Genomic DNA, 27,130 nt, shown 5'->3' on the forward strand with positions numbered 1-27,130 from the left:
ATGCCTGTAATTCCAGCTACTCAGGGGGCTGAAGAAGGAGAATCACTTGAACCCGGGAGGCGGAGGTTGAGGTGAGCCAAGATCGTGCCATTGTACTCCAGTCTCAAAAAAAAACAAAAGAGAGAGAGAGAAAGAAAGAAAGAGAAAGGTGAGTCCTCCAATTTTCTTTTTCAAGATTGTTTTAGCTATTCTATCTGTCTTTATTTTTGTTAATGTATTTCAATAGTTCTTACTGGGGACCATTCCCTGACCTGCTTCCAGGGGAATCTGACAATCTGGAGACCTTTTTAGGAACTTGAACTAAGTAGAAAAAAATCTTCTTCTTTTTTTTTTTTTTTTTTTTTTTTTTTAGACTGAGTTTTGCTCTGGTCGCCCAGGCTGGAATGCAGTGGCGCAATCTTGGCTCACTGCAACCTCCGCCTCCTGGGTTCAAGCGATTCTCCTGCCTCAGCCTCCGGAGTAGCTGGGATTACAGGTGCCTGCCACAATGCCCAGCTAATTTTTGTATTTTTAGTAGAGATGAGGTTTCACCATGTTGGCCAGGCTGGTCTTGAACTCCTAACCTCAGGTGATCCACCTGCCTCGGCCTCCCAAAGCGCTGGGATTACAGACGTGAGCCACCGCACCCAGCCAATATCCTCATTTTATTTGCTGAGTTGCTTTGTTAAAGTGTGAGTTGCCTGCCATGAACGAATGAAGAGACATTTGAAGCACCTGCCGGCATGACAATGCACACCACCTTCTCTCTCCCCCTGTCCTGTGCCCTCAGGCCCTCTTCACCCAGGCCCAGGTGGCCCCATCCAGGGGCCTCCACAAATAGATTCCTCCTCAAGCTGGCCCACAGGCCGTCCTTCCAGCAAGTGACTCACCTGCAACCTCCTCCACACAACTGAGCTAGCGGTTCTCAGTCCTTCTCTGAGGTCCCCCAGGAAGGGTGATGATCTCATGTAGGTTCACTCACATTAGGTGACACATTCTCACAAACAAACTGGTCTGTGCGCTAAAGCACACAGCCACAGCTCCTGAGGATGTTTTGCCATTGCCAAGTGTTGTTTGTCATGAGATGAGAGGTGAGAAAACAACATTTCATATCATGATTTAGCTCTAAATGACTTTTTTAATTGTATTTTTTTAATTGACACCTAATCATTGTACATATTTATGGGTCCATAGCGAATTGATACATATAAGGTATAGTGATCAGGTCAGGGTGATTAGCATATTCATCATCTCAAACATTTAGCATTTCGTTGTGTTGGGAACATTCAATATCCTCTTTCTAGCTACTTGGAACTATATATTATTGTTAACTATAGTCAGGCCGGTTGCGGTGGGTCACACCTATAATCTCAGCACTTTGGAAGGCGAAGACAGGAGGACTGCTTGAGCCCAGGAGTTCGAGACCAGCCTGACCAACATAATGAGATCAGTCTCTACAAAAAAATCAAAACACTTGGCTGGGCATGGTGGCTCATGCCTGTAATCCTAGCACTTTGGGAGGCCTAGGTGGGAGGATCACTTGAGCTCAGGAGTTCAAGGCCAGCCTTGGCAACATAGTGAGATCCTGTCTCTTTATTTAAAAAAAAAAAAAAAAAATTGAAAAATAGAACAAAAAATTAGCCAGGCATGGTGGCGTGCACCTATAGTTCCAGCTACATGGGAGACTGAGGCAGGAGTATCACTTGATTGCCGGGGGTTGAGGCTGCAGTGTACTCCAGACCCTGTCTCAAAAAAAAAAAAAAAAATCTATAGTCATCCTACAGTGGTATAGAACATTAGAACTTATTCCTCCTCCTATCTAGCTGTATTTTTTTTTTTTTTTTAAAGACAGAGTCTCACTCTGTCACCAGGCTGGAATGCAACAGCGCAATCTCGGCTCACTGCGACCTCTGCCTCCCAGGTTCAAATGATTCTCCTGCCTCAGCCTCCCAAGTAGCTGGGATTACAGGCGCCCGCGACCACGCCTGGCTAATTTTTTGTATTTTTAGTACAAATGAGGTTTCACCATGTTGGCCAGGATGGTCTCTATCTCTTGACCTCATGATCCACCTGCCTCGGCCTCCCAAAGTTCTGGGATTACAGGCGTGAGGCACCGTGCCCGGCCTATCTAGGTGTAATTTTATATCCTTTAACACATCTTTCCCTGTCCCTCCCTTCCTCTACCCTTCCCAGCCTCTGGTATCCTCTGTTCTACCTTTTCCTTCCATGAGATCAACTGGTTTTAGGTTCCATATATTAGTAAGAATATGTGGTGTTTAACTTTCTGTTCCTAACCCAGTTCCATTCATGTTGCCACACGTGACAAGATTTCATTCTCAAGCCCCCAAAGACACCTCACTGGGCCTTTGTTTTTTTGTTTTGTTTTGTTTTTGTTTTTGTTTTTGTTTTTGTTTTTGTTTTTCAAACCTCTGGGATAGATGGCTCCTTCTGAGGCAGCCCATCCCCCTGGTGGACAGTTCTCTCGAATCTTGACAGAAGTCCTCTGGACAACTCATGTCCTCTCCCTAGGCTCATCCTGCACTGCATGGAGCTGGGCAGCCTGGGGACCCTTAATGAACAGGACCTGGCGTGAGTTGACCTTGAAGCCTGGAGGTCAGAGCCCACCTCTGCCCACAGGTCAGGGCCAACTCACATCATGTGGACCCTGGTCAGCCTCCCTGGGGTAGCCCTTGACAAGGCTGCAGGTCTCATCTTGCCCTCCAGGGGGAGACATTGCACACAGACAAAACTCAGGAAACGGATTCCCCTGGTCATGAGCCGGGCTTTGATAAGGAGGCGAAGGTAGAGCCCACTTTCCATTCCTTGCTCCAAAACACCCTTCCTGGCCCTCCCATGTACCTGCTCTGTCCCTTCCTGGGTCCTCTGAGGACCCTGTTCTGTGAGGGGTCCCTGTGCAGCTCCCCATTCCCTCCTAGTACCACCCGTGGGGAAGGTGCGGTGACCACAAGACAATCAGCCTCGCAGAGGACAGAGACCACCTAGGATGGTCAGGGAGAACATGGACAGGCCCTGAGCCTCAGCTCAGCCAACAGACACAGAGAGGGAGGGTCCCCCTGAAGCCTTCCCCAAGGACAGTAGAGCCCAGAGCCACCCAGAGTCATCACAGTCCTCTCTTCCCAGGACCCACAGGACACCTCCCCCTCCATATCCAGGAGCTGCAGCTCCACCTGAGACCCCTGGGCCTGGGTCTCTGTCTCTGGGTCAGAGGCCAGGCTGGTGACACTAGAGACAGAAGGCTGGTCCCTCCCCAGTCATACCCCAGTGAGCCCCTTTCTATCCCCCAGAGCCACCTCTGTCACCTTCCTGCTGGGTGTCTTCCTACCTTCCCAGAGCGTTGGAGAGCATGGGGAAACCTGGAAGCTCACTGTGTCGCAAAGAAAATAATTACCACATTTGGATATGCCAGGGTTTTCTGTGTGCTGCTGACAGACCCATAGCCAGGACACAATAGAGGTCAGTGCTGGAGAGGGGGGATCCTCCTCCCCTGATGAGGACAGAGGTCCCGTCAGCCTTGATTCTCAAAGTGTGGTCTGGGAAACCAAAATGTAGACAGAAAGAAAAGAGAAAGTAAGGACAAAGGGGCAGGAAGGAAGAAACAGAGCCTCCTGGGCAAACCCCGCCCCAGCACACATCATCAGACAAAGCTCCCGGCCCCAGGGAGGAGGCTCAGCAGAGAGGGTAGAAAACAGCAGAGCTGACAGTCACAGCAGCCCTGCCCGAAGCGTTCCTGGAGCCCAAGCTCTCCTCCACAGGTGAAGACAGGGCCAGTAGCAGACACCATGGGGCACCTCTCAACCCCACTTCACAGAGTGCGTGTCCCCTGGCAGGGGCTTCTGCTCACAGGTGAGGGGAAGACTCCCTGGGAAGGGGTGGAAGGAGGGTGCACAGAGAATGGCTAGGGTCCCCTGGGGAAGATGGGGCTCTCTCTGCAAGGGGAGAGAGGGCTTCTCTTGGAGCCAAATAGAAGAGAGGCCATGAAAGAGGGATAGAGATCATAAAAGGAAAGTCTCGGTGATCTGAAACTGTTAGTGAAGAAACGATCTCCCATTTTTTACCTTTTCCAAGTGAATCATCAATGAGCAATAAATTTCAAAAACGGATGACAATAATCACAATTTAAGTCAGTGTGACAATTAAGGAAAACATTTTAAAAGAGGCATTAAACAGAGCCCTGAGCCACCGACCTCAGATATTGGCAATAAACCCCAGGACGTGAAGGGCCCTGGCAACGCTCAGGAACTCATCCACAGGAGTCTGCAGCCTGTCCCAGGCACTGGGGTGCAGCCAATATCACACAAATCCCTGCCGTCACAGAGCTCACGCTCTCATGAGTGGGGAAGACAGACACGCAAAGAGATCTAGAATGTGAGGTCAGGGGTAGACAAGAGCCCTGGAGGGAACAGAGCAGAAAAAGGTCAGAAAGAGAAGACCCAGGGTCTCTAGAGGAGATGTCAGGGAAAGGATCTCCCAAGAACACCCTGATGTAAGCAGGATCTGAGGGCAGTGGGGAGGGAGCCATGCAGATCCCTGGGGAAGAGCATTCCAGGGAAATGACAAGGTCAGAGGCACTAAGAGAATGGGAGTCACACTGCTGTCCTTGACCCAGTAGGACGCACACACTCCAAGGTGGAGGGGTGAAGAGACCTGCTCAGGACCCAGGGCCCCGTTTTTCCACCCTAATGCATAGGTCCCAATATTGACCGATGCTCTCTCCTCTCTCCTAGCCTCACTTCTAACCTTCTGGAACCCGCCCACTACTGCCCAGCTCACTATTGAATCCAGGCCGTTCAATGTCGCAGAGGGGAAGGAGGTTCTTCTACTTGCCCACAATCTGCCCCAGAATACTTTAGGCTACAACTGGCACAAAGGGGAAAGAGTGGATGCCAAACGTCTAATTGTAGCATATGTAATAGGAACTCAACAAACTACCCCAGGGCCCGCACACAGCGGTCGAGAGAGAATAGACTCCAATGCATCCCTGCTGATCCAGAACGTCACCCAGAATGACACAGGATCCTACACCCTACAAGTCATAAAGCAAGATCTTGTGAATGAAGAAGCAACTGGCCAGTTCCGGGTATATCGTGAGTGATTCCCCATGACCGCTGGGTGATGGGGGGTTAGTTCTACTTCACACACACAGGATTGTCAGGCCTGGGTTGTGCCTGTGTCCCCCTCTGCATTACACCCCACGTTAAGGTTTGAGCATTTAGTGCAGGACATACACTAAGGGATAGACACCAAAATATCAAATTTCTTACTCCGGAGTCCTGATTCTGCAGACACTTGCTTCAGAGGAAGGACAGTCTGATGTGGGTAACTTATCGAGGGGAGACCAGTCTCAGTGTAGCCCCCTGGGACCCTCCTGGTGAACATGTCCCTAAGAAAGACCCAGTAGGACTCAGTCAGGGTCTGGCCTGAGGGGCCTTCTGGGATCCTCACAGACAGACCCTGAGAAGCCTGGGCCGGTGCTAGATTGTGGCCTCCTGGGCCAGGCTGACTGGGAACAAGAATTTGAGTTATCCAAGGGCTGTGGCTCCTAGAGCTGGTAACCAGCCAGGGTTCAGGCACTAGAGCCTCATTTGGGCAAGGACAGAGCCTCATCCTTCACCTTAGTCTCAGCCTGGAGAGGACAGATGCACAAGCTCCCCAGGCCATCAGCCAACTGCCCTGGGGGCTTAGGAGATGCCATAGGAAGTACAGCATCCCCAGGAGGAGGAACAGAGGAGACAGGATGCTCCTGAAAGCTCCTTGTCCACCAGGGATCAGGCTGAGAGGCACTCTCACAGAATCCAACAATAATAGATGCTGTGGCCGGGCGCAGTGGCTCATGCCTGTAATCCCAGCACTTTGGGAGGCCGAGGCAGACGGACTATGAGGTCAGGAGTTCAAGACCAGCCTGACCAACATGGTGAAACCCCATCTCTACTAAAAATACAAAAAAATTAGCCGGGCGTGGTGGCGTGCGCCTGTAATCCCAGCTACTCAGGAGGCTGAGGCAGGAGAATCGCTTGAACCTGGGAGGCGGAGGTTGCAGTGAGCTGAGATCACACCACTGCACCCTAGCCTGGGTGACAGATCGAGACTCTGTCTCAAAAAAAAAAAGGTTGTTTATTTGGGCAGCTCCCCTATGCCGAGCTGAGGTCAAATAATTACAAATATTTTAACGTTAATTCACAGACACAAGACAAGCCAAAACCTTTAACCATTTATACTGTTTTTCTGAGGTCTGAGGGGAAACTGAGCCACGTGGCAATAAATACAGTCACTATATCAAGGTCACACAGACCATAACTGGCAAATCAGTTACAGGAGATGTGTCTTCAACCACAGCCTCAACTTCTCCTCTACTCCAGGGGCTTTATTTGGCATCTGTGGACCCCAATACCAGAGTTAGTTCAGTTCCTTTCTTCTTAGGCATCTGCAGCCCAGAGGGGAGATCCTGGTCTGGGGAGTGAGATCAAATGGAGAATTAACCAAGTTTTATTCTGGAACTTATTCAACAATTAGAGTCAGTGTCGGAAATGTTCAGGCCTGGGCCAGGCGTGGGGGCTCAAATCCCAGCACTTTGGGATGCCAAGATGGGCAGATCACTTGAGGTCAGGAGTTCAAGACCAGCCTGGCCAACATGGTGAAACCCCATCTCTACTAAAAATACAAAAAAATGTTAGCCGGGTGTGGTGGTGCGTGCCTGTAATCCCAGTTACTTGGGAGGCTAAGGTGGGAGAATCGCGTGAACCCAGGAGGCAGAGGTTGCAGTGAGCCAAGATCGTGCCACTGTGCTCCAGCCTGGGAGACAGAGCAAGACTCTATCTCTTTTTTTTTTTTTTGAGACAGAATCTCGCTCTGTCACCTGGGCTGGAGGGTAGTGGCGCAACCTCGGCTCACAAAGCTCCGCCTCCCAGGTTCACACCATTCTCCTACCTCAACCTCCAGAGTAGCTGGGACTACAGGCGCGGGCCACCGCGCCCGCCTAATATTTTTGTATTTTATTAGTAAAGACAGGGTTTCACTGTGTTAGCCAGGATGGTTTGGATCTCCTGACCTCATGATTTACCCACCTCAGCCTCCCAAAGTGCTGGGATTACAGGTGTCAGCCACCGTGCCCAGCCAAGACTCTATCTCAAAAAAAAAAAAAAAAAAGTTCAGGCCTATCCCCTCAGACCCACGCCTCTGCTCCCTGGACTTGAAATCCTGTGTTTCCTGATGTGTTGGTGTCACTCCCACAGGAGGATAAAGGAAAGGACTTTGCTTTCTCTCCCCACTCACACCCTGCACCAGCCAGGGCCCAACAAGAAACACACACTCGCTCAGTAGTTCTCTCATGAATGAATGAATGATTGAATGATCCATAACCTCTGTAGAGATTGGATCTGGTTGCAGAATCCTGGGAGGTTCTTGCCATGCCTGCTCCCCATCCTTCCAGGGTCTGAGACCTATGTTCCATCCCCTGACTATCTGCCCCAAAGCCACCCCAAGTACCACATTTCATATGACTCTCTGGGGCTGCTCAGCTGTGGGAAGGTTTTCAGGGCTCCCTGGTCTTGGTTCTGGGACACCAGAGGCTCCTGGTTGCTGGGGTCTCTGAGGTCACTGTAGCCCCCACTGCTCACTATCATGGGCATCTCTGACTCTCTCCCTCTGCTCCTCCATGTCCTCATTTTCCTCTCCTTTTATCCCAGCTGAACTGCACAGTTTCCTCCAACCTTAGGTCTTTCCCAGACACTCCCTCTTACAAGGCTGACTGTCCTGTTCCCTTCCTGCTCACACTGTGGCCAGGCCCACCTCCCAGGCAGTAGGAAAGGCACAGAAAACAACCCGGAGCAGCCACCCCTGCCAGGTCCATCACGAGCCACTGTCCCCAGCTCACCAGGAGAACGAGCTTCCACTGTGTTCCCATCCAGGACTCTTTCCCTCAGTGAGGCCAACATGAGTCCCGGAACAGGCCACAGGACAGGGACGAGCGACTCCTCCATGCACTCTCTACACTGACTCACCAGGGGATCAGCGGCAGAAGGACAGGTCTGCAGTCCCCAAAGCTCATTTCACCCATTTGACTCCCAACTCCATCCCTGTCCTGCTGTGGGCTCACATCCTCTACTGGTTCCTGGGACTTTCCCCAGGTGGAGCTGTCCAGGCGGGTGCTGTCTGATGGGTTTGCTGCCCATTCCACATACATCTGTGTCCTCATGATGACATCATTGTCATAAGGTGGGATCTCTCGGACAGGGAGATGCATTAGCCACTAGTGTCTCACTTAGACTCTGCCCAATTTGGATGAATTTGGTCAAACTCTATTTGTATTTCCTGAGGTTGAAAGAAAAGGAAGAAAGTATTTCACACAACTGTTTTGGGTTCCTCTTCTTTTTACCTGAATTTCCACAGGAATTTGTAACATAGAACTCTTTCTAAATTTACTAACATAACATACATCACTTCTCCTCATATGGCATCGTTTCTCTCTTAATGCAATTGAGAACCCTCAGATATCCTTTCTGACAAGTTCTGTCTTCCTAACAGGACCCAGGAGTCCCTTCTACCCAAGGAGTCACTGATTTCAAACTGACTTCAGCATCTTTCTTTGATCATAACATGATCCTACCGGACTTCAGAGCTTGGTTTAAGAGTTTATCATGCTCTCTAGAGAAATACTCCTCTTGGTAGTTGGTGTTAGATCCAGAGTATTAATAACAATTTTCACAAACGGAATAATCTAACTTCTCAAATTTATATCCCAGATCTACCAAACACACACAGTCCATGAGGGTCAGATTTTCAGCAAGTTCATGCTCCTTCCATTCCACTAGTCAGTTATTCTGCATTTGCAAAAAACCCACATATTTCAGAAAAGATCCACAGTGCTGTCACCTGCCCTTTTCAGGGGAAGAAGGGACATTAAAAACCAAAGTCAAGGAACATAGTTATGCTGTTAAATCCAGGCAGCTCCTGCCTGTCACCCTCACTCTTTTCTAGATCATTCCTTGGACTCTGCTCTATCTTTAGGAGTCACTGGCTCAAGTCAGTCATCATTAAACACCTGGGAAAAACTGCCCCACCTTGTGGTTCCACTGCCTGACGACTGAGCTGACCTTCAGGCTTGCCCCTGGTGTTCCCTATGTTATTTCTGCTGAAACGTAGAGTCCCAGGCCAGGCTGCACAGTATCCTCAGGGTTTAAGGACAATGGGAAGTCCCATCATTACCCATCTCTAGGATGGGTATCCATCTTAGACAGGGAAGCTGCAGAGAAAACACACCTAGTGGGGCAAAGTAGGACTGTGAAGCTGGAAGGGAGCCAGCACTTGCACGTTCCAGGTGAGGACCCACAGGTGGGCCAGGCAGTCGTCAGCCAGTCAGGGAAAGACCAGAAGTGGTGGGGGCTATGACTCGCAGTCCTGGGTCTGTCCACGACCCAACACTGCTGCTCAGTTAACACTTGAGAAAGTCTGTGCTTCTCTTACACAAAGCAGGCAGCCTCACGGTCTCTGAGCCCTCAGATCATCGTGCATCTGTCTTGTGAAACACACACTTGCCGGGCTTTTAAAGACTCAGGTTGGCTGAGAGGTGGGGAGATGCCAACTCTGAAAAATGCCTGGCCGGAATCCCAGCACTTTGGGAGGCCAAGGCGGGCAGATCACGAGGTCAGGAGATCGAGACCATCCCGGCTAACGGTGAAACCCCGTCTCTACCAAAAATACAAAAAATTAGCCGGGCATGGTGGCACACACCTGTAGACCCAGTTACTCAGGAGGCTGAGGCAGGAGAATCACTTGAACCCAGGAGGAAGAGGTTGCAGTGAGCCAAGATCGTGCCACTGCACCCCAGCCTCAGCAGCAAAGCGAGACTCTGCCTCAAAAAAAAAAAAGAAATTAAGAAAAATGCCCACCCAGGCACGGTGGCTCACACTTGTAATCCCAACGCTTTGGGAGGCCAAGTCAGGCGGATTGCCAGAGCTCAGGAGTTCGAGACCAGTCTGGGCAACACAGTGAAAGCCCGTTGGGCATGGTGGCATGTACCTATAATCCCAGTTACTTGGGAGGCTGAGGCAGGAGAATTGCTTGAACCCAGGAGGTGGAGGTTGCACTGAGCCGAGATCACACCACTGCACTCCAGCCTGGGCAACAGAGCAAGGCTCCGTCTCCAAAAAAAAAAAAGAGAGAAAAGAAAAATGCCTGCGGAGGAATCAAAGGTGCCACACAGGGCAATCTTCTCTCTTTTATCTGTACAGCGGAGCTGCCCAAGCCCAACATCACCATCAACAACTCCAACCCCGTGGAGGACAAGGATGCTGTGACCTTCACCTGTGAATCTGAGGCTCAGGACACAACCTACCTGTGGTGGGTAAATGGTCAGAGCCTCCCGGTCAGTTCCAGGCTGCAGCTCTCCAATGGCAATAAGACCCTCACTCTACTCAGTGTCTTAAGGAATGACACAGGACCCTATGAGTGTGAAATACAGAACCCAGTGAGTGCCAACCGCAGTGACCCAGTCACCTTGAATGTCACCTGTGAGTATTTTCTGTTCCTCTGTGGCCCAGGCCGCCAGCCCAAATCCACGCACCCAGAGGCCGGGCCTCTCAGTCCCTCTCAGGTCTAAGGACACAGACCCTTAACTCTAGACACCCAGGCTGGCCATGACTTCCTGTCCCAAGCAAACCTGGGCAGTCCCAGCCTGGACCAAGAATAGGAGGGGAGGGGCTGCTCCTGTCCTGGGAGGCTCAGGGTCTGCAGCCTGTGATGGAAGAAACAGGTGAATGTCTCAGACCGAGACTCAGTGGACACAGTGGAGGTTTGATTGGGACTTCAGGGTTGTGACTTGGTAGAGAGGAACACTGTGGCCCTTCTCCAGACCAGGAGCTTCCCCTTCCCTCTGATGACATCACCTGTGGCTTTATTTTCTTTGCTCCAGATGGCCCAGACGCCCCCACCATTTCCCCTTCAGACACCTATTACCATCCAGGGGCAAACCTCAGCCTCTCCTGCTCTGCGGCCTCTAACCCACCTGCACAATATTCCTGGCTTATTAATGGAACATTCCAGCAAAGCACACAAGAGCTGTTTATCCCCAACATCACTGTGAATAATAGTGGATCCTATACCTGCCACGCCAATAACTCAGTCACTGGCCACAACAGGACCACAGTCAAGATGATCATAGTCTCTGGTAAGTAATCCCTGGGGCATCGACACTAAGCTCTGGGGTACAAGCTCTCTGGTTTTCAAATAGGAGCAGAGAAGAAATTTTCTTTTCCAGCCTGTATCCAACGGGCAAAACAAGTCCAAATTCTCCCCTGAACCCTCTCAATTCATCTCTACCGACTCTCTTCCCTTTGTTTTTCTGATTTCTCACAGCTGAACTTAGGTCCAGCCTGGAATGTGGGGAGGGAGTTCTCTCAGTCCCAGAAAGCCCCATGTAGCAGGAGGGGCTCCACAGACGGTAAAGCAGAAAGGGTCCTCAAGGTCAAGTAGCTTCTGTCACTGACATTTCCCTCTCTGTAACTTCTTGGCCTTCTTTTACCTACTCCATGAGATATAAGGAATATGTGAGGTTTTAAAACAGGCTCACATTAGTTTTCCCTAAATGAGAGAAGGAAATGCCCTTCATCAGCGATGAGCAGCTCAGACTTTGCTCCCTGCTCTACTCCCAGCTTGCCCGGTGATTGGCTCTGCCCTGACTCCATGTGGGGTAGGACGCAGGTGTGTGGAGAAGGTGGCCAGGTGGCCTGTCGTGAATCCAGCTAAATCAAAATGGCAGTCAATGGCTGGGTGTGGTGGCTCATGCCTGCAATCCCAGCACTTCGGAAGGCTGAGGTAGGAGGATCACCTGACATTAGGAGTTCGAGACCAGCCTGACCAACATGGCAAAAACTCCATCTCTACTAAAAATATTAAAAAAAAAAAAAAAAATTAACCAGGCATGGTTGTACGTGCCTGTAATCCCAGTCACTAGGGAGGCTGAGACACAAGAATCACTTCAACCTGGGAGGCAGAGGTTGCAATGAGCCGAGATGGCGCCACTGCACTCCAGCCTGGACAACAGAGAGAGACTCTGTCTCAAAAAAAAAAAAAAAAAAAAAAAAAAAGGCTGGGCGCGGTGGCTCAGGCCTGTAATCCCAGCACTTTGGGAGGCCGAGACAGGCGGATCACGAGGTCAGGAGATCGAGACCATCCTGGCTAACAGGGTGAAACCCCGTCTCTACTAAAAAATACAAAAAAACTAGGCGGGCGAGGTAGTGGGCGCCTGTAGTCCCAGCTACTCGGGAGGCTGAGGCAGGAGAATGGCATGAACCCGGGAGGCGGAGCTTGCAGTGAGCTGAGATCCGGCCACTGCACTCCAGCCTGGACGACAGAGCAAGACTCTGTCTCAAAAAAAAAAAAAAAAAAAAAAAAAGGCAGTCAACACCTGATCCTCTCCTGGGTCAGGCTGCCTCCCTGAGCTTGTCCTGGCTCTGAAGTCACCAGCTGTATGAGGCTGTGGGCACAGCACGTGGGATAGCACAGAACACAGCAAGTGACCCACACTTGGAGAAATCCAGAGATTCAGCCACAGGGGCTCCGCATTGGAGAGAATGGGCAATGCCAAACAGTGTGTATTTGTAGATAAGGTAAGAATATCAGCCTTTTGTTAACACTGTGCCTACTCTCTAGGAATCTCCTTCACTGTGATATTCTATCCACAGACCAGGAAGTAAAACTCCTCTTTACAGTGAGAAATCCTTCGGATTGGAACTTCTCCAGATACTAAGGTCGTGAAGACTGGATGGGCCAACTTCATTCTCTAAAAAGTTATTTAATGAAAAAACACACTACCTTCCCTTTTTTATGTAAAGTGACAGTCACAGGAAGGAGGCCTGATCACAGAAAGCTCCAGGAAAGGGTCACACAAAAGTCAGTGGGAGGCCGGGCACGGTGGCTCATGCCTGTAACCCCAGCACTTTGGGAGGCTGAGGTGGGTGGATCACAAGGTCAGGAGATGGAGACCATCCTGGCTGACACAGTGAAACCTGGTCTCTACTAAAAACACAAAAAATTATCCGGGTGTGGTGGCAGGCGCCTGTAGTCCCAGCTACTCGGGAGGCTGATGAAGGAGAATGGCGTGAACCCGAAAGGCGAAGTTTGCAGTGAGCCGAGACCACGCCACTGCACTCCAGCCTGGGCGACAGAGCAAGGCTCTGTCTCAAAAAAAAAAAAAAAAAAAAAAAAGTCAGTGGGCAAAACATTCTACCTGATGATGTTGCTCAGTCTGCACGCTGAGAAGAGGATTCCAAGTAGGGATACAGAGATACCCAGAGGGTCACTCTGAGACAATCTGGGGTCAGAAGGGAAGTGTAGCCCTCTCCTTACAGATCATCACCTGAACAAAGACACCTGACCTTCTGCAGAGGGTCAGGGCTATCCCCTGGTTGGTCACCTTTGCACAGCTCACTGTGGGACCTGAGAGCTGGCTAAGATCTCAGGGAAAGGAGCATAGCCCCAGGCCCCAGGCCCCAACCCTGTTCTCAGGAGGTTATCTCAGATACTCTGTTTGTCCACAGAACTAAGTCCAGTAGTAGCACAGCCCCAAATCAAAGCCAGCAAGACCACAGTCACAGAAGATAAGGACTCTGTGAACCTGACCTGCTCCACAAATGACACTGGAATCTCCATCAGTTGGTTCTTCGAGGACCAAAGTCTCCCGTCCTCAGAGAGGATGAAGCTGTCCCAGGACAATGCCACCCTCAGCATAAACCCTGTCAAGAGAGAGGATGCTGGGAAGTATTCGTGTGAGGTCTTCAACCTAATCAGTAAGAACCGAAGTGACCCCATCGTGCTCATCGTAAACTGTAAGTGACTCCTCACCCCTTCCTATATGTCCCTGGAGGATAACTCTGCCAATGGTGTGCAAAATGGATAAAACTCACATGAGGCAGAATCTCAATGAAGAGACCACTATAGCAAACAGAATTGCAAAGTGGTTAAGAGCTTAAGCTCTGAATCAAATATACTTAGTTTTTTTTGTTTGTTTTTTGTTTTTTGTTTTTTTTTTTTTTTTTGGTTGGTTGGGTTTTTTTGTTTATTTTGTTGTTTTGAGACAGGGTCTTGATCTGTCACCCAGGCTGAAGTGCTGTGGTGTGATCAAAGCTCACTCCAGCCTCAATCCCCTGGGCTCAAGCAATCCTGCCACTTCAGCCTCCAGAGTAGCTGGGACTACAGGTATGCACCACCATGCCTGGCTAATTTTTTAAATTTTTTGTAGAGATGGGGTTTCACTGTGTTGCCCAGGCTGGTCTCAATCTCCTAGTCTCAGCCTCCGCCTCCCAAAGTGCTGGGATTACAGGAATGAGCCACTGTGCCCACCCTGTATTTAACTATTCTAAGTACCTCTCATACAGATGGAGGCATGCAATATTTGTCCTTTTGTATCTGGCTTACTTCATTTAGCATAATGTCTTCAAGGTCCATCTATGTTGTAGAATGTATCAGAATTTCATTATTTTTGGAGACCAAATACTATTACACTGTGTAGATAGATATATCACATTTTGCTTATCCATTCATCCATCTATGGACAGTTAGGTTGCTTCCACCTTTTGGCTATTATGAATAATGCTATTACACACATGGGTATACAAACATCTGTTCAAATCCCTGCTTTCAGTTCTTTTGAATAGATACTCAGAAGTGGAACTGCTGGATCAAATGGTAATTCTGGTTAATTTTGAAGAACCATCATACCATTTTCCACAGTGGTTATACCATTTCACATTCCCACCAGTAATGCACTAGAGTTCCAATTTCTCTACATCCTCAAAAACATTTGTTGTTTTTTTGTTTTGTTTTGTTTTGTTTTTTATAAGGGCCATCCTAATGGTTGTAAGGTGGTATATCATTGGAGTTTTGATTTGCACTTCCCTAATGATTAGCAATATTTAGCATCTTTTCATGTGCTTATTGGCCATTTATCTTCTTTGGAGAAATGTTTATTCAAGTTCTTTGCCCATGTTTTAATTAGGTCGTTTGGGGATTTTTTGTTGAGTTGCAGTAGTTCTTTATATATTTTGGATATTAATCTCTTATCAGATACATGATTCTCAAATATTTTCTCCCATTCTATAAGAGGTCTTTTCACTTTTGTGATAATGTGCTTTGATGCACAAAAGCTTTTAATTTTCATGAAGTTCAATTTCTCTATTTCTTCTTTCGTTGCCTATGCTTTTGGTGTCATAGCCAAGAAATCATTGCCAAATTCAACGTTCCAAAGTTTTCACTCTATCTTCCAAGAGCTTTATAGTTTTAGCTCTTACATTTGGGTCTTCTATGCATTTTGAATTAATTTTTACATATGGTGTTACATAAAGGTTCAATTTCATTCTTTCGCAGGGATATTCAGTTTCTTCAATGCCATTTGTTGAAAAGACTATCCTTTCCCCATTGAATGAACTTGGCACCCTTGTCAAAAACCATTTGGCTATGTATGCAAACATTTCTTTCCGGGCTCTATATTTTATTCCACTGGTTTCTATTTCTTTTTGCCAGTACCATACTGTTTTGATTACTGTAGCTTTTGGGTTTTGTTTGTTTGTTGTGTTGTTGTTGTTTGGGGTTTTTTTGTTTAATTTTGTTGCTTTTCTTTGTAGAGATGGGATTTCACCATGTTGCCGAGGCTGGTCTTAAACTCCTGAGCTCAAGTAATACACCCGCCTCCACCTCCCAAAGTGCTAAGATTATGGGCGTGATGATTACCGTAACTTTGTAAAAAATTTTGAAACCAGGAAGTGTGAGCCCTTCAACTTTGTTCTTTTTCAAGATTGCTTTTCAGAGTCTATATAAATTTTAGAATGAATTTTTCTATTTCTGCAAAAAATATTACTGGAATTTTGAGAGAGATTGCACTGAATATGTAGATCACTTTGGGTAGTACTGTCATCTTAACAATATTAAGTCTTCTAATCCATGAAAATGGGGTGTCTTTTCCATTTATGTCTTATTTAATTTCTTTTGGCAATGTTTTGTATTTTCAAGGTACACGTCTTTCACCTCTTTGGTTAAGTTTATTTCTAAGTATTTTTAAAGCTCTTATAAACATAATTTTTTTCTTAATTTTCCTTTGAATTGTTCATTGTTAGTATACAAAAATACAACTGATTTGCTGGGCGTGGTGGCTCACGCCTGTAATCCCAGCACTTTGGGAGGCCGAGACAGGCGGATCACGAGGTCAGGAGATCGAGACCATCCTGGCTAACATGGTGAAACCCCGTCTCTACTAAAAATACAAAAGAATTAGCCGGGTGTGGTGGCTGGGGCCTGTAGTCCCAGCTACTTGGGAGGCTGAGGCAGGAGAATGACATAAACCCGGGAGGCGGAGCTTGCAGTGAGCCGAGATCGCACCACTGCACTCCAGCCTGGGCGACAGAGCAAGACTCCGTCTCAAAAAAAAAAAAAAAAAAAAACTGATTTTTGTTTGTTGATTTTGTATACTGCCACTTTGCTGAATTTATTATTCTAATAGCTTTTTTGTGGGATCTCTAGGGTTTTCTATATATAAGTTAGTGTATTCTGCAAACAGGTATAATTGTACTTCCTTCCAATCTAGATGCTTTTTTTTTTCTTGGCTAATTGTTCTGTCTAGGTCTTCCAAAACTACATTGAATAGAAGTGGCAAAAGCAGGCATCCTTGTCTTGCTCTTGATCTTAAAGGAAAAGTTTTCAATCTTTCACCATTGACTATGATGGCTGCTGGGGGTTTTCACGTGTAGCATTTATTATGTTGAGAATTTCCTTCTATTCCTAGTTTCAGTGTTTTTTAGCATGAAAGAATGTTGAATTTTGTCAAATGCTTTTATCGACTCATTTTCATTACTGCTTATAGGTCTATTCGGATTTTCTATTTATTCATGATTCTATCATGGCAGGTTTTGTGTTTCTAGAAATTTGTTCATTTCATCCAGGTAATCCAATCTGTTGGCATTCAATTACTCATAGTACTCTTATAATCCTTATTATTTCTGCAGAATTAGTAGTAATGTTTCACTTTCATTTCTGACTTTAGTAATATGAATCTTCTTTCTTTCTTAGTCAAGCTAGTTACAAGTTGTCAATTATAATGGTCTTTTTCGAAGAACAACTTTTTTTTTTTTTTTTTTTTTTTTTTTTTTTTTTTTGGTTTGAGACAGGTTTTCACTCTGTCACTGAGGTTGATCATGGCTCACCGCAGCCTTAACCTCCCAGGTTCAAGCAATCCTCCTGCCTCAGCCTCCTGGGTAGCTGAAACTACAGACATGCACCACCCCCCGCCCCCAGCTAATTTTTGTAATTTTTTGTAGAGACAGGGTTTCACCATCTTGCCCAGCTGGTCTCAAATTCCTGAGTTCCAGTGATACACCTGCCTCAGCCTCCCAAATTGCTGGGATTACTGTCGTGCACCACTGTACCTGGCCTACAGTTACAAATTTCTTTCTTGCACAAGATTCTTAACTACTCTGAGCCTCGGATTCCTCAACCGAAAATTGCACTGAGAATGCCTGCTCCACAGTTTTGCAAGGCTTTTGGGTTTTTGTTTTGTTTTTGAGACAGGGTCTCACTCTGTCACCCAGACTGGAGTGCAGTGGTGTAAACACAGCTTACTGCAGCTTTAACCTCCTGGGCTCAAGCAATTCCCCCACCTTAGCCTCCTAAGTAGTACATGCTATCACACCTGGCTAATTTATTTTTATTTTTGTTTTCAGAGAGACAGAATCTCACCATGTTACCCAGGCTGGACTCAAATTCCTGGGCTCAAGCAATCCTCCCATCTCAGTTTCCCAAAGTGCTGGGATTAGAGGTGTGAGCCACCACGCCTGGCCCCTTAGTGTTATTTTAAAGATTTAATGTAATAATAAACCTTCAGCAAAACACCACGCACAGAGGAAATGTTTCATAAATGTTAGCTGCTATTACTACTGCTTTTATCATTAGCCTTGAAATCAGGTAGTCCTAGAGTCAAATCTCAGATCCACCTCTCACTAGCCATCTGACTTTAGGTAAGCTTTTCACCACTCTAAGCTTCCATTTTTTCATATTTAAAATGGAAATAATGTCTACCTAATAGCACCATTTTATGGATAAAATGAGATACATGTAAAGCATTTAGCAGCACAGGGCCTGGCACACAGGAAGTACCCCACAAAAGTAGCTAACATAGCATTAATCACCAGCCTGAGTTGACTGGTGAGGGTTAAGCCCCAAATAGTTGCAACAGATATAAAGGAGAAAAGGCTGGACACAGTGGCTCACATCTGTAATCCCAACACTTGGAAGACCAAGGCTGGAGGATCTCTTGAGCCCAAGAGTCCAAGACCAGCCTGGGCAATATAGTGGAATCCTATCTCTACAAAAATTATTTTTCTAAATTAGCCAGGTGGGTGGGCGTGGTGGCTCACACCTGTAATCCCAACACTTTGGGAGGCCAAGGCAGGCGGGTCACCTGAGGTCGGGAGTTCAAGACCAGCCTAACCAGCATGGAGAAACCCCATCTCTACTAAAAATACAAAATTAGCTGGGCGTGGTGGCACGTGCCTGTAATCCCAGCTACTCAGGAGGCTGAGGCAGAAGAATCGCTTGAACCTGGGAGGCAGAGATTGCAGTGAGCCGAGATCACGCCATTGCACTCTAGCCTGGGCAACAAGAATGAAACTCGGTCTCAAAAAAAAAAGAAAGAAAGAAAAAGAATTAGCCAGGTGTAGTGGCATGTGCTTGTAGTCCCAACTATTGAGGAGACTGAGGTGGGAGGATCACTTGATCCCAAAAGGCTACAATGAGCCATGAGTGTGCCACTGCACTCCAGCCTGGGTGATAGAGTGAGAACCTGCCTCAAAAAAAAAAAAAAAAGAAGAAGAAGAAATAGATGCAAAAGGTGTTATTTATATATTTATTTTATATATATGGGGGAGAAGCATTATACAAGAAACCCACTGGGACATGGCTATGATCAAATATGGGAAAGGGGAAAAAAAGGAATTAAAGCAAAGTCTCAAGCCTGGTATGTTAATTTCCATCTACCTAGATACACTGAAGATGAGATTAAACATACGAGATAATTTACTGGGGAAATGCCTGTGAGGGAAAGTGAGGCGAGAGTGAGAGGAACCTCAGACCATGATGCGGATCTGATTCCTGTGGAAGAGAAAGAGAGGAAGGAAGTTTTAGATTGCAGTGCAGTTTTTTTTTGTTTGTTTGTTTGTTTTTTGTTGTTTTTTTGAGACACAGCCTCACTCTGTCACCCAGGCTTGAGTGCAGTGGTGTGATCTCGGCTCACTGCAACCTCCACCCCCCGGGTTCAAGTAATTCTCCTGCCTCAGCTTCCTAAGTAACTGGGATTACAGGCGCCTGCCACCGCCCCCGGCGAATTTTTGTATTTTTAGTAGAGATGGGGTTTCACTATCTTGACCAGGCTGGTCTTGAACTCCTGACCTCGTGATCCACCCGCCTCGGCCTCCCAAAGTGCTGGGATTACAGGCGTGAGCCATGGCACCCGGCCTGCAGTGAAGTTCTATGAGCGTTTCTGCAAGGCTGACAGGGAGTCCTCCAGCCATTCACACTTCAGAGTAAAACAGTCACGCAGAACTGGGCTTGCTTTCATACCCCTGCTGGGAGCCAGTGGGAAGCCAGTTCTCTATGCAAAAGAGGTGGTGAATTCAGAATGCACAGATTGTCACAACTGAGACACTGAGAAAAAGATGCAACCACGAAAAAGGTGGAAAGTTCTAATCATATACAAAATAGCAATCAGCCTTTCTCCCATTTCAAAGCCTTAAAAATGTCTGAGTGTAGAAAGGCCAGGGTGGAATTGACAGAAGAGAGATCATCAACCTAGAAACATGGCGATTGGTGCTGGGCGCGGTGGCTCATGCCTATAATCCAAGCACTTTGGGAGGCTGAGGCAGGTGGATCACAAGGTTGGGAGTTCAAGACCAGCCTGGCCAAGATGGTGAAACCCCGTCTCTACTAAAAAAATACAAAAATTAGCCAGGCTTAGTGGCACATGCCTGTAGTCCCAGCTACTTGGAAGGCTGAGGCAGGAGAATCGCTTGAACCTGGGAGGCAGAGGTTACAGTGAGCCAAGATCTCCAGCTGCACTCCAGCCAGGGTGACAGAGCAAGACTCCGTCTCAAAAAAAAAAAAAGAAGAAGAAGAAGAAGAAGGAGAAGGAGAAGGAGAAGGAGAAGAAAAGAAAAGAAAAGAAAAGAAAAGAAAAGAAAAGAAAAGAAAAGAAAAGAAAAGAAAAGAAAAAAAGAAACATGGTGATTGAAAAAAAAAATTGCAAGGATATAGTTAGCTAATCACTTTCCAGCAACCTTCCTACAACGAAACTGTATTCCTTGAAGGAACTATTAGAAACTACTTCATTCTGAGAGTTGTTTCCCAGCCCCCACTGTAAAATAATTTCACCTTCATTTCTTCTCCTCTTTTCTTTCCATGATAGATAATGATCCAGCACAAGAAAATAGCCTCACAGCTGGGGCCATTGCTGGCATTGTGATTGGAGTACTGGCCCTGGTTGTTCTGATAGCAGCCCTGGCATGTTTTCTGCATTTTAGGAAGACTGGCAGGTATGATGGCCTTTCCTCTTGTTCTATTTCCTCCAAGGCTGACTGCCATGCTTGGGAGAGGGAAAGAATTTCTTTGCCTGTCTCTGGGCCTGGATCTCATTCTCCTCCCACTAAACTCCTGCTTCTTGGCACTAATTCCCACAGGTTTCCTCTTCCCTGGTCTTCATGCTCCCTATCTCCCATTATCTCCTGGACAAGGCTATTCCAATCCCCATCTAATCTAGAGGAAGAGACTCAAGTATGTTTCTCTGTCCCCTAGTCAGGGAAAGCAAGGTCTAAGAAGGAAAACAAATGAAAAAATGGAAGAAGCAGCAGGAGAAAGCAAGTCACATGTTCTGTTGACCACAGCAGGAAGAGGAGGGAGAAATAGCATAGGAAGAGAACCTAAGAGAAAGCAAAAACAACCAAAGTCCTCTTGAACAATAAATAGAGAAGAAAAAAAAAAAAGTATCTACCCCGGAAAACAAAATGGGAAAGGTTTTAAGGATAGAAGTAGGCACAGAAGCAGATGATAAACAATGAAACGAAATGTGAACATCCAGCAAACAGGAAAAGATTAAACACTAGAAGGGACTGTAGTTAGACTAAGGAATGAGGCCCTCAGAAGAAAGGCAGTATGAACATCAAGGACGCCAAGGAATTACCTGCTCACAGTGTCCTTCCTAACTCAAAGAACAAAGATCCTGTGCTTGGGAATAGCAGTCACAGTGTCTGATATTTATTTAGGGCAACCGACCAGCGTGATCTCACAGAGCACAAACCCTCAGTCTCCAACCACAGTAAGTAAAGCCACTTACCCAGTGAGAACTGGTATGTTCTACCACGTGCCCTCCCCTGGCAGGGAATCCTGGATTCCCAAACCACTCCCTCCCTTGTGAATTGTCACAGAAAGGATCTCTATTTCCCAACCCTAAGTGGCATAGGTCTTCCCACCCTTCCTAGCCACAGGAGTCCCCTGAGACACATCTGAGGAGAGAGACTCACTCTGCCTTGGCCAGGCAGGCCTGAGGAAGATCCCGTGTTTCCAGGAGCCATTTCCTCAGCCTTACTCCTTCCACCTCCTGCCTCTATTATGGATGTGGGCACTCTCCCTTGGTGAGACTTTCCTTCTCTTGTGGGTGCTGTGGGTGCTGCCCCTCCTTGTCACTGGAGCATGTTGGTGAGAAATACATCTGGGCAAAAATCAAGGCCTTGTGAACTGGTAGAACTCTTCAGAAGTGGATTGTGGCCTCCTGTGGCTCTGCCCCTGCCCCCTCTCTGGTAGTAACGTGCTGGGTCTGGACCATACACTCTGAGGGAAGCAAATTCCTTAACTAATCCTTAATCTCCCCACCCTCCAACTGCCACCCCCTTCAGCTAGAATCACCTTAAGTCAGCTTTGCATTTCCATGGATTGCTAACTCTTCTTTTGCTTTTCCAGCTCAGGACCATTCCAACGACCCACCTAACAAGGTAAGCATATCCGGTTTTCATGGACTTATTTTCTCATGGAAATGACTCTGTAGAGAATTGGTTATTCCTGAAGACACAATGTAACATCAAGTTTGGGTTAATGTTCCTCAGTGCAACAACAAAGAAATATTTGTAATCACTCCCATGAGTCTACCTTGCAGCAAGAATGTGCAATTTGGAATTATTCCCATCCTGTGTCTGAATACTGGATGTTACTCTTAGTAGCTCTGTGACCCTTGTCAAGTAACCTAACCTCTTTGATCCTCAGCTTTGTCATCTGTAAAATGGGCATTCTGCCTACTTCAAAGAGAAGTTGAAGGGATTAAACAAGATAACCTACATAGAGCACCCAGCACAATGGCCTACAAAAGGAAAGCACTGAATCATTCTCACTCCCCTACCTTCAGTCTGATCCTGCTCTTACAGTCAAAACGATAATTTCAATTTTAATAGATCTGAGATCCTGTTTTTTATAATAATTGTATAGAATTTTCCATTTTATGGCCGGGCGTGGTGACTCACACCTGTAATTCCAGCACTTTGGGAGGCAGATCACGAGGTCAGGAGATCGAGACCATCCTGGCTAACATGGTGAAACGCTGTCTCTACTAAAAATACAAAAAATTAGCCAGGAGTGGTGGCGGGCGCCTGTAGTCCCAGCTACTCGGGAGGCTGAGGCAGGAGAATGGTGTGAACCCAGGAGGTGGAGCTTGCAGTGAGCTGAGATCACGCCACTGCACTCCAGCCTGGGCGACAGAGAGAGACTCCATCTCAAAAAAAACAAAAAAAAAAGAATTTTTCATTTTCATTTTACCTTTTCTATAGAGCAAACACACATACTGAAAAATGCTAAATCACAATTATACTTTCACAATGTATGAACTTTCACAAGTTGAACACACCTAGGTAAGCAGCACCCAAATCATGAAATACTACACGACCTCCCCTTAAAAAGAAACCCTTCCAGCCAGGCACAGTGGCTCACACCTGTAATCCCAGCAGTCTGCGAGGCCAAGGCAGGTGGATCACTTGAAGTCAGGAGTTCTAAACCAGCCTGGCCAACATGCTGAAACCTTGTTTCTACTAAAAATATAAAAAATTAGCTGGGCGTGGTGGTGGATGCCTATAATCCCAGCTACTTGGGAGGCTGAGATAGGAGAATCGCTTGAACCTGGGAGGTGGAGCTTGCAGCAAACTGAGATCGTGCCATTGCACTCCAGCCTGGGCGACAGAACGAGACTCCGTCTCAAAAAAAAAAAAAAAAAAAGAAAGAAACTCTACCAGTCACTTCTCTCCAAAGAGCCAAAGAGTAACCACTATCCTGACTTCTAATGCTCCAGATTAGTTTTGCTTGGTTTTGTTCTCACATAAAGGAGAAATATAACATATCCTTATATGTGGCTTCTTCAACATTGCTTTGTGAGACTCATCCATATTGTTGTATGTATTTGTGGTTTACTGGTTCTCATTGCTGCATTATCCTATTCCATTGCATATATACCATAATTTCTCTCTTCTAATGATCATTCATCAGGAGGTCAGCAAGCAGAGAATGGGTAACAACAAAAGCCCTTCTCCAGAGCTAAAATTTCAAAATGGTAACAGCTTGTGGTGCTGAATCACACCAGGCAAGGTGAGGCCCTGCCCTGTGTCACTGACTTAACTGATCATTACTTGTGCTTTTCAGATGAATGAAGTTACTTATTCTACCCTGAACTTTGAAGCCCAGCAACCCACAAAACCAACTTCAGCCTCCTCATCCCCAACAGCCACAGAAATAATTTATTCAGAAGTAAAAAAGAAGTAACGAAACCTGTCCTGCTCACCGCAGTGCTGATGTCTTTCAAGTCTCTCACCCTCATCACTAGGAGATTCCTTTCCCCTGTAGCGGTAGAGGGATGGAGACAGAAAGAATTTTCTGCTACTCTTTCTTCCTAATAGGCACCTCCAGACTGCCTGGTCACAGCCCCTCCCTCAGTGTCAATAGATGAAAAGGTACATTGGGAGTCTGTAGGAAACCCAACTTTCTTGTCATTGAAATTTGGCAAAGCTGACTTTGGTAAAGAGTGGCCAAAACTTCCCCTCCCTTTCCCTTTTCCCCACCTGGACTTGTTTTAAACTTGCCTATTCAGAGCACTCATTCCTTCCCACCTCAGTCCGGTCCTATCACTCTAATTCGGATCTGCCACAGCCTTGAGGTTATGTCCCTTTCCATTAAGTACATGTGCCAGAAAACAAGAGAGCGAGAAAGGCAGTAATGCCTTCTATTTCTCCAAAGCCTTGTGTGAACTCACCAAACACAAGAAAATCAAATATATAACCAATAGTGAAATTCCACACCCTTGTCCACTGTCAGGTTGTCTACCTGTAGGATCAGGATCTAAGCACCTTGGTGCTTAGCTAGAATACCACCTAGTCCTTCTGGCAAGCCTGTCTTCAGAGAATCCACTAGAAGCAACTAGGAAAATCACTTGCCAAAATCCAAGGCAATTTCTGATGGAAAATGCAAAAGCACAGATATGTTTTAATATCTTTATGGGCTCTATTCAAAGCAGTGCTGAGAGGGAGGGGGTTATAGCTTTAGGAGGGAACCAGCTTCTGATAAACAATCTGCTAGGAACTTGGGAAAGGAATCAGAGAGCTGCCCTTCAGCGATTATTTAAATTATTGTTAAAGAATACACAATTTGGGGTATTGGGATTCTTCTCCTTTTCTCTGAGACATTCTACCATTTTAATTTTTGTAACTGCTTATTTATGTGAAAAGGGTTATTTTTACTTAGCTTAACTATGTAAGCCAATCCGATTGCCTTAGGTGAAAGAAACCACCAAAATCCCTCAGGTCCCTTGGTCAGAAGCCTCTCAAGGTTTTTTTGTCAGAGGCTCCAAATAGAAAATAAGAAAAGGTTTTCTTCACTCATGGCTAGAGCTAGATTTCACTCAGTTTCTAGGCACCTCAGACCAATCATCAACTACCATTCTGTTCCAAGTTTGCACCTGTGCATTTTCTGTCTGCCCCCACTCACTTTCTCAGGAAACCTTGGCCTCTGCTAAGGTGTATTTTGTCCTTGAGAAGTGGGAACACCCTACAGGGACACTATCACTTGTGCTGCTGGCATTGTTTACAACTAGAAAGCTGCACTGGTGCTGATGCCCCTTGAGGAAACAGGGCTGTGAGGAGGAGGATTGTAACTTAGGCCTAGCCTTTTTTAACAGCCTCTGAAATTTATCTTTTCTCCTATGGGGTCTATAAATGTATCTTATAATAAAAAGGAAGGACAGGAGGAAGACAGGCAAAAGTACTTCTCACCCAGTCTTCCACACCGATGGAATCTCTTTGGGGCTAAGAGAAAGGTTTTATTCTATATTGCCTACCTGATCTCATGTTAGGCCTAAGAGGCTTTTTCCAAGAGGATTAGCTTGGAGTTCTCTATACTCAGGTACCTCTTTCAGGGTTTTCTAACCCTGATATGGACTGTGCATACTTTCCCTCATCCATGCTATGCTGTATTATTTAATTTTTCCTGGCTAAGACCATGTCTGAATTATATATGAAAATTGTTATATGTTTTTATAATAAAAATAATATATCAGACATCAACATGCTGCCTCATGGTTGATACTACCTTAGACAATGTTTTTCTCTACAGGCAGAATAAACAAATTGTTCAATGGGGAGTCAGAGTAAAACTATTTCTTTTTTTTCATTTTTGAAATAGAGTCTTGCTCTGTCACCCAGGCTGGAGTGCAGTGGCACTATCTCAGCTCACTGCAACCTCCACTTTCCTGGTTCAAGCAATCCCCCATCTCAGCCTCCCCAAGTAGCTGGGATTACAGGTGCATGCCACCATGCCCAGCTAATTTTTTTGTATTTTTAGTAGAGACGGGTTTCACTATGTTCGCCAGACTGGTTTCAAACTCCTGATCTCAGGCAATCCGCCCACCTTGGCCTCCCAAAGTGCTGGGATTACAGGCGTGAGCAACTGCGCCCGGCCGTAGGCCATAAAACTATTTCTAAGTCTACAGATATTTGATCTAGTGATCAGAGAATTAGGTAAATTCATTTGCTTACCTGCTAACAAAGAGAGTCTATCTGGGAGCAACAGACCACAGCTCCAACATGCCTGGGAGGAAGTGCCTACCTTCCTCTGGGACAGAAGATGATCTCATGAGTAAAAGACCTCCCAGCCTCTTCATTAGGGGCCAACAACCCTTCCCACTCTGGCGGCTCCAGTGAATTAGATGTAGCAATACAAGGGTCTCCACAGGTTCATTCACCTTCTAACTCTTCCTGGTTCCCAGTTCCTTTATTCTGCCCTCTAGGAGGGTCAGATCTCTTCTAACCTGAGTAGCCTTCATTTATTAATTCTGCTAAGTACTAAGCTATAACCTCATTTTCTTCACTTCCAAGCAATTGAAACACATGTGCTGTCTTTCCCTTTCCTCATCACCTAATTTTTCCTGGCCCTCTGCAGTGCCTCCATACCCAAGATCGCTGGAAACAGCACAAAATCAGTATCCATGTCTTGGCCAAATCCAAAGGCATTGTTACGGTCCTCACACTTTTTCCTTTTACAATATCTAAGATCACAGACAACTTTTCCGTTCTGGAAAGTTCTCCTCCCTCCATATCCCACTTATGTACTGCTCCCCGACACCAGATTTAGTACTCAGACCTTTCTTATCTCCATCCACCCTCTTTCATCAGCTTAGTGACCTCTCTGGAGATGGCTCTTAATTTATATCTCTACCCCAACTACTTCCAGAACTCATGACACCCACAGCCAAATACTGTGTGAAATTACCCATTTAAACAAGCTCTCCCACACAGCTCACTCATTTCTCCCAGTGACACCTCCTAAGTTTCCACAGCCCCTGCTCATTTGTTTCCAGATTCAATACACTGTGAAAGCCTCTTGATCCTTTTTTAACAACTCTCAGTTATACTGTTCTCACCATTCCCACAAACCTAACTGACCCAGACCCTCAACAGCACACAGTCTTGCTTGACTTCTTGTCTCCAGTCTCTCTAAAATCTTCCTTGCATACGACTGCCTCATTACCTTCCTAAAAACTAGTTCACAGCCGGGCGCGGTGGCTCAAGCCTGTAATCCC

At 46.5% G+C, this 27,130-nt stretch overlaps 1 protein-coding gene and 2 long non-coding RNA genes across 8 annotated transcripts in view; 1 reads left to right on the forward strand and 2 right to left on the reverse strand.

The window, feature by feature from the left end:
* LOC140711855 (uncharacterized) overlaps positions 1-3,520 on the reverse strand; it is a 29,778-nt gene extending 26,258 nt beyond the window's left edge. The window contains exon 1 of the long non-coding RNA XR_012093166.1: positions 3,389-3,520. This is a non-coding gene — a long non-coding RNA (uncharacterized lncRNA). The remainder of the gene's footprint in view (positions 1-3,388) is intronic.
* The window catches only part of LOC140711854 (uncharacterized), a 591,910-nt gene that overhangs the window by 483,526 nt on the left and 81,254 nt on the right, over positions 1-27,130 (reverse strand). The gene's annotated exons all lie outside the window — the stretch shown is intronic.
* LOC103234774 (CEA cell adhesion molecule 1) lies at positions 3,664-25,616 on the forward strand. Of its 4 annotated transcripts, XM_007997003.3 has the most exons (9): positions 3,668-3,843; positions 4,725-5,084; positions 10,227-10,505; positions 10,907-11,161; positions 13,533-13,820; positions 20,438-20,564; positions 21,291-21,343; positions 21,985-22,016; positions 23,704-25,616. In XM_007997003.3, exons 1-9 carry the CDS (start codon positions 3,780-3,782, stop codon positions 23,821-23,823), a joined length of 1,578 nt encoding a protein of 525 aa, XP_007995194.2. In that variant the 5' UTR covers positions 3,668-3,779; the 3' UTR covers positions 23,824-25,616. The 4 variants fall into 4 exon arrangements, with proteins under 4 accessions (XP_072872508.1, XP_072872507.1, XP_007995194.2 ...); XM_073016406.1 differs by lacking the exon at positions 13,533-13,820 and having other exon boundaries at positions 3,667-3,843; XM_007997004.3 differs by lacking the exon at positions 21,291-21,343.

The sequence above is a fragment of the Chlorocebus sabaeus genome, chromosome 6, assembly GCF_047675955.1.
Source record: "Chlorocebus sabaeus isolate Y175 chromosome 6, mChlSab1.0.hap1, whole genome shotgun sequence".
NCBI classification, from domain to species: Eukaryota; Metazoa; Chordata; class Mammalia; order Primates; family Cercopithecidae; genus Chlorocebus; species Chlorocebus sabaeus.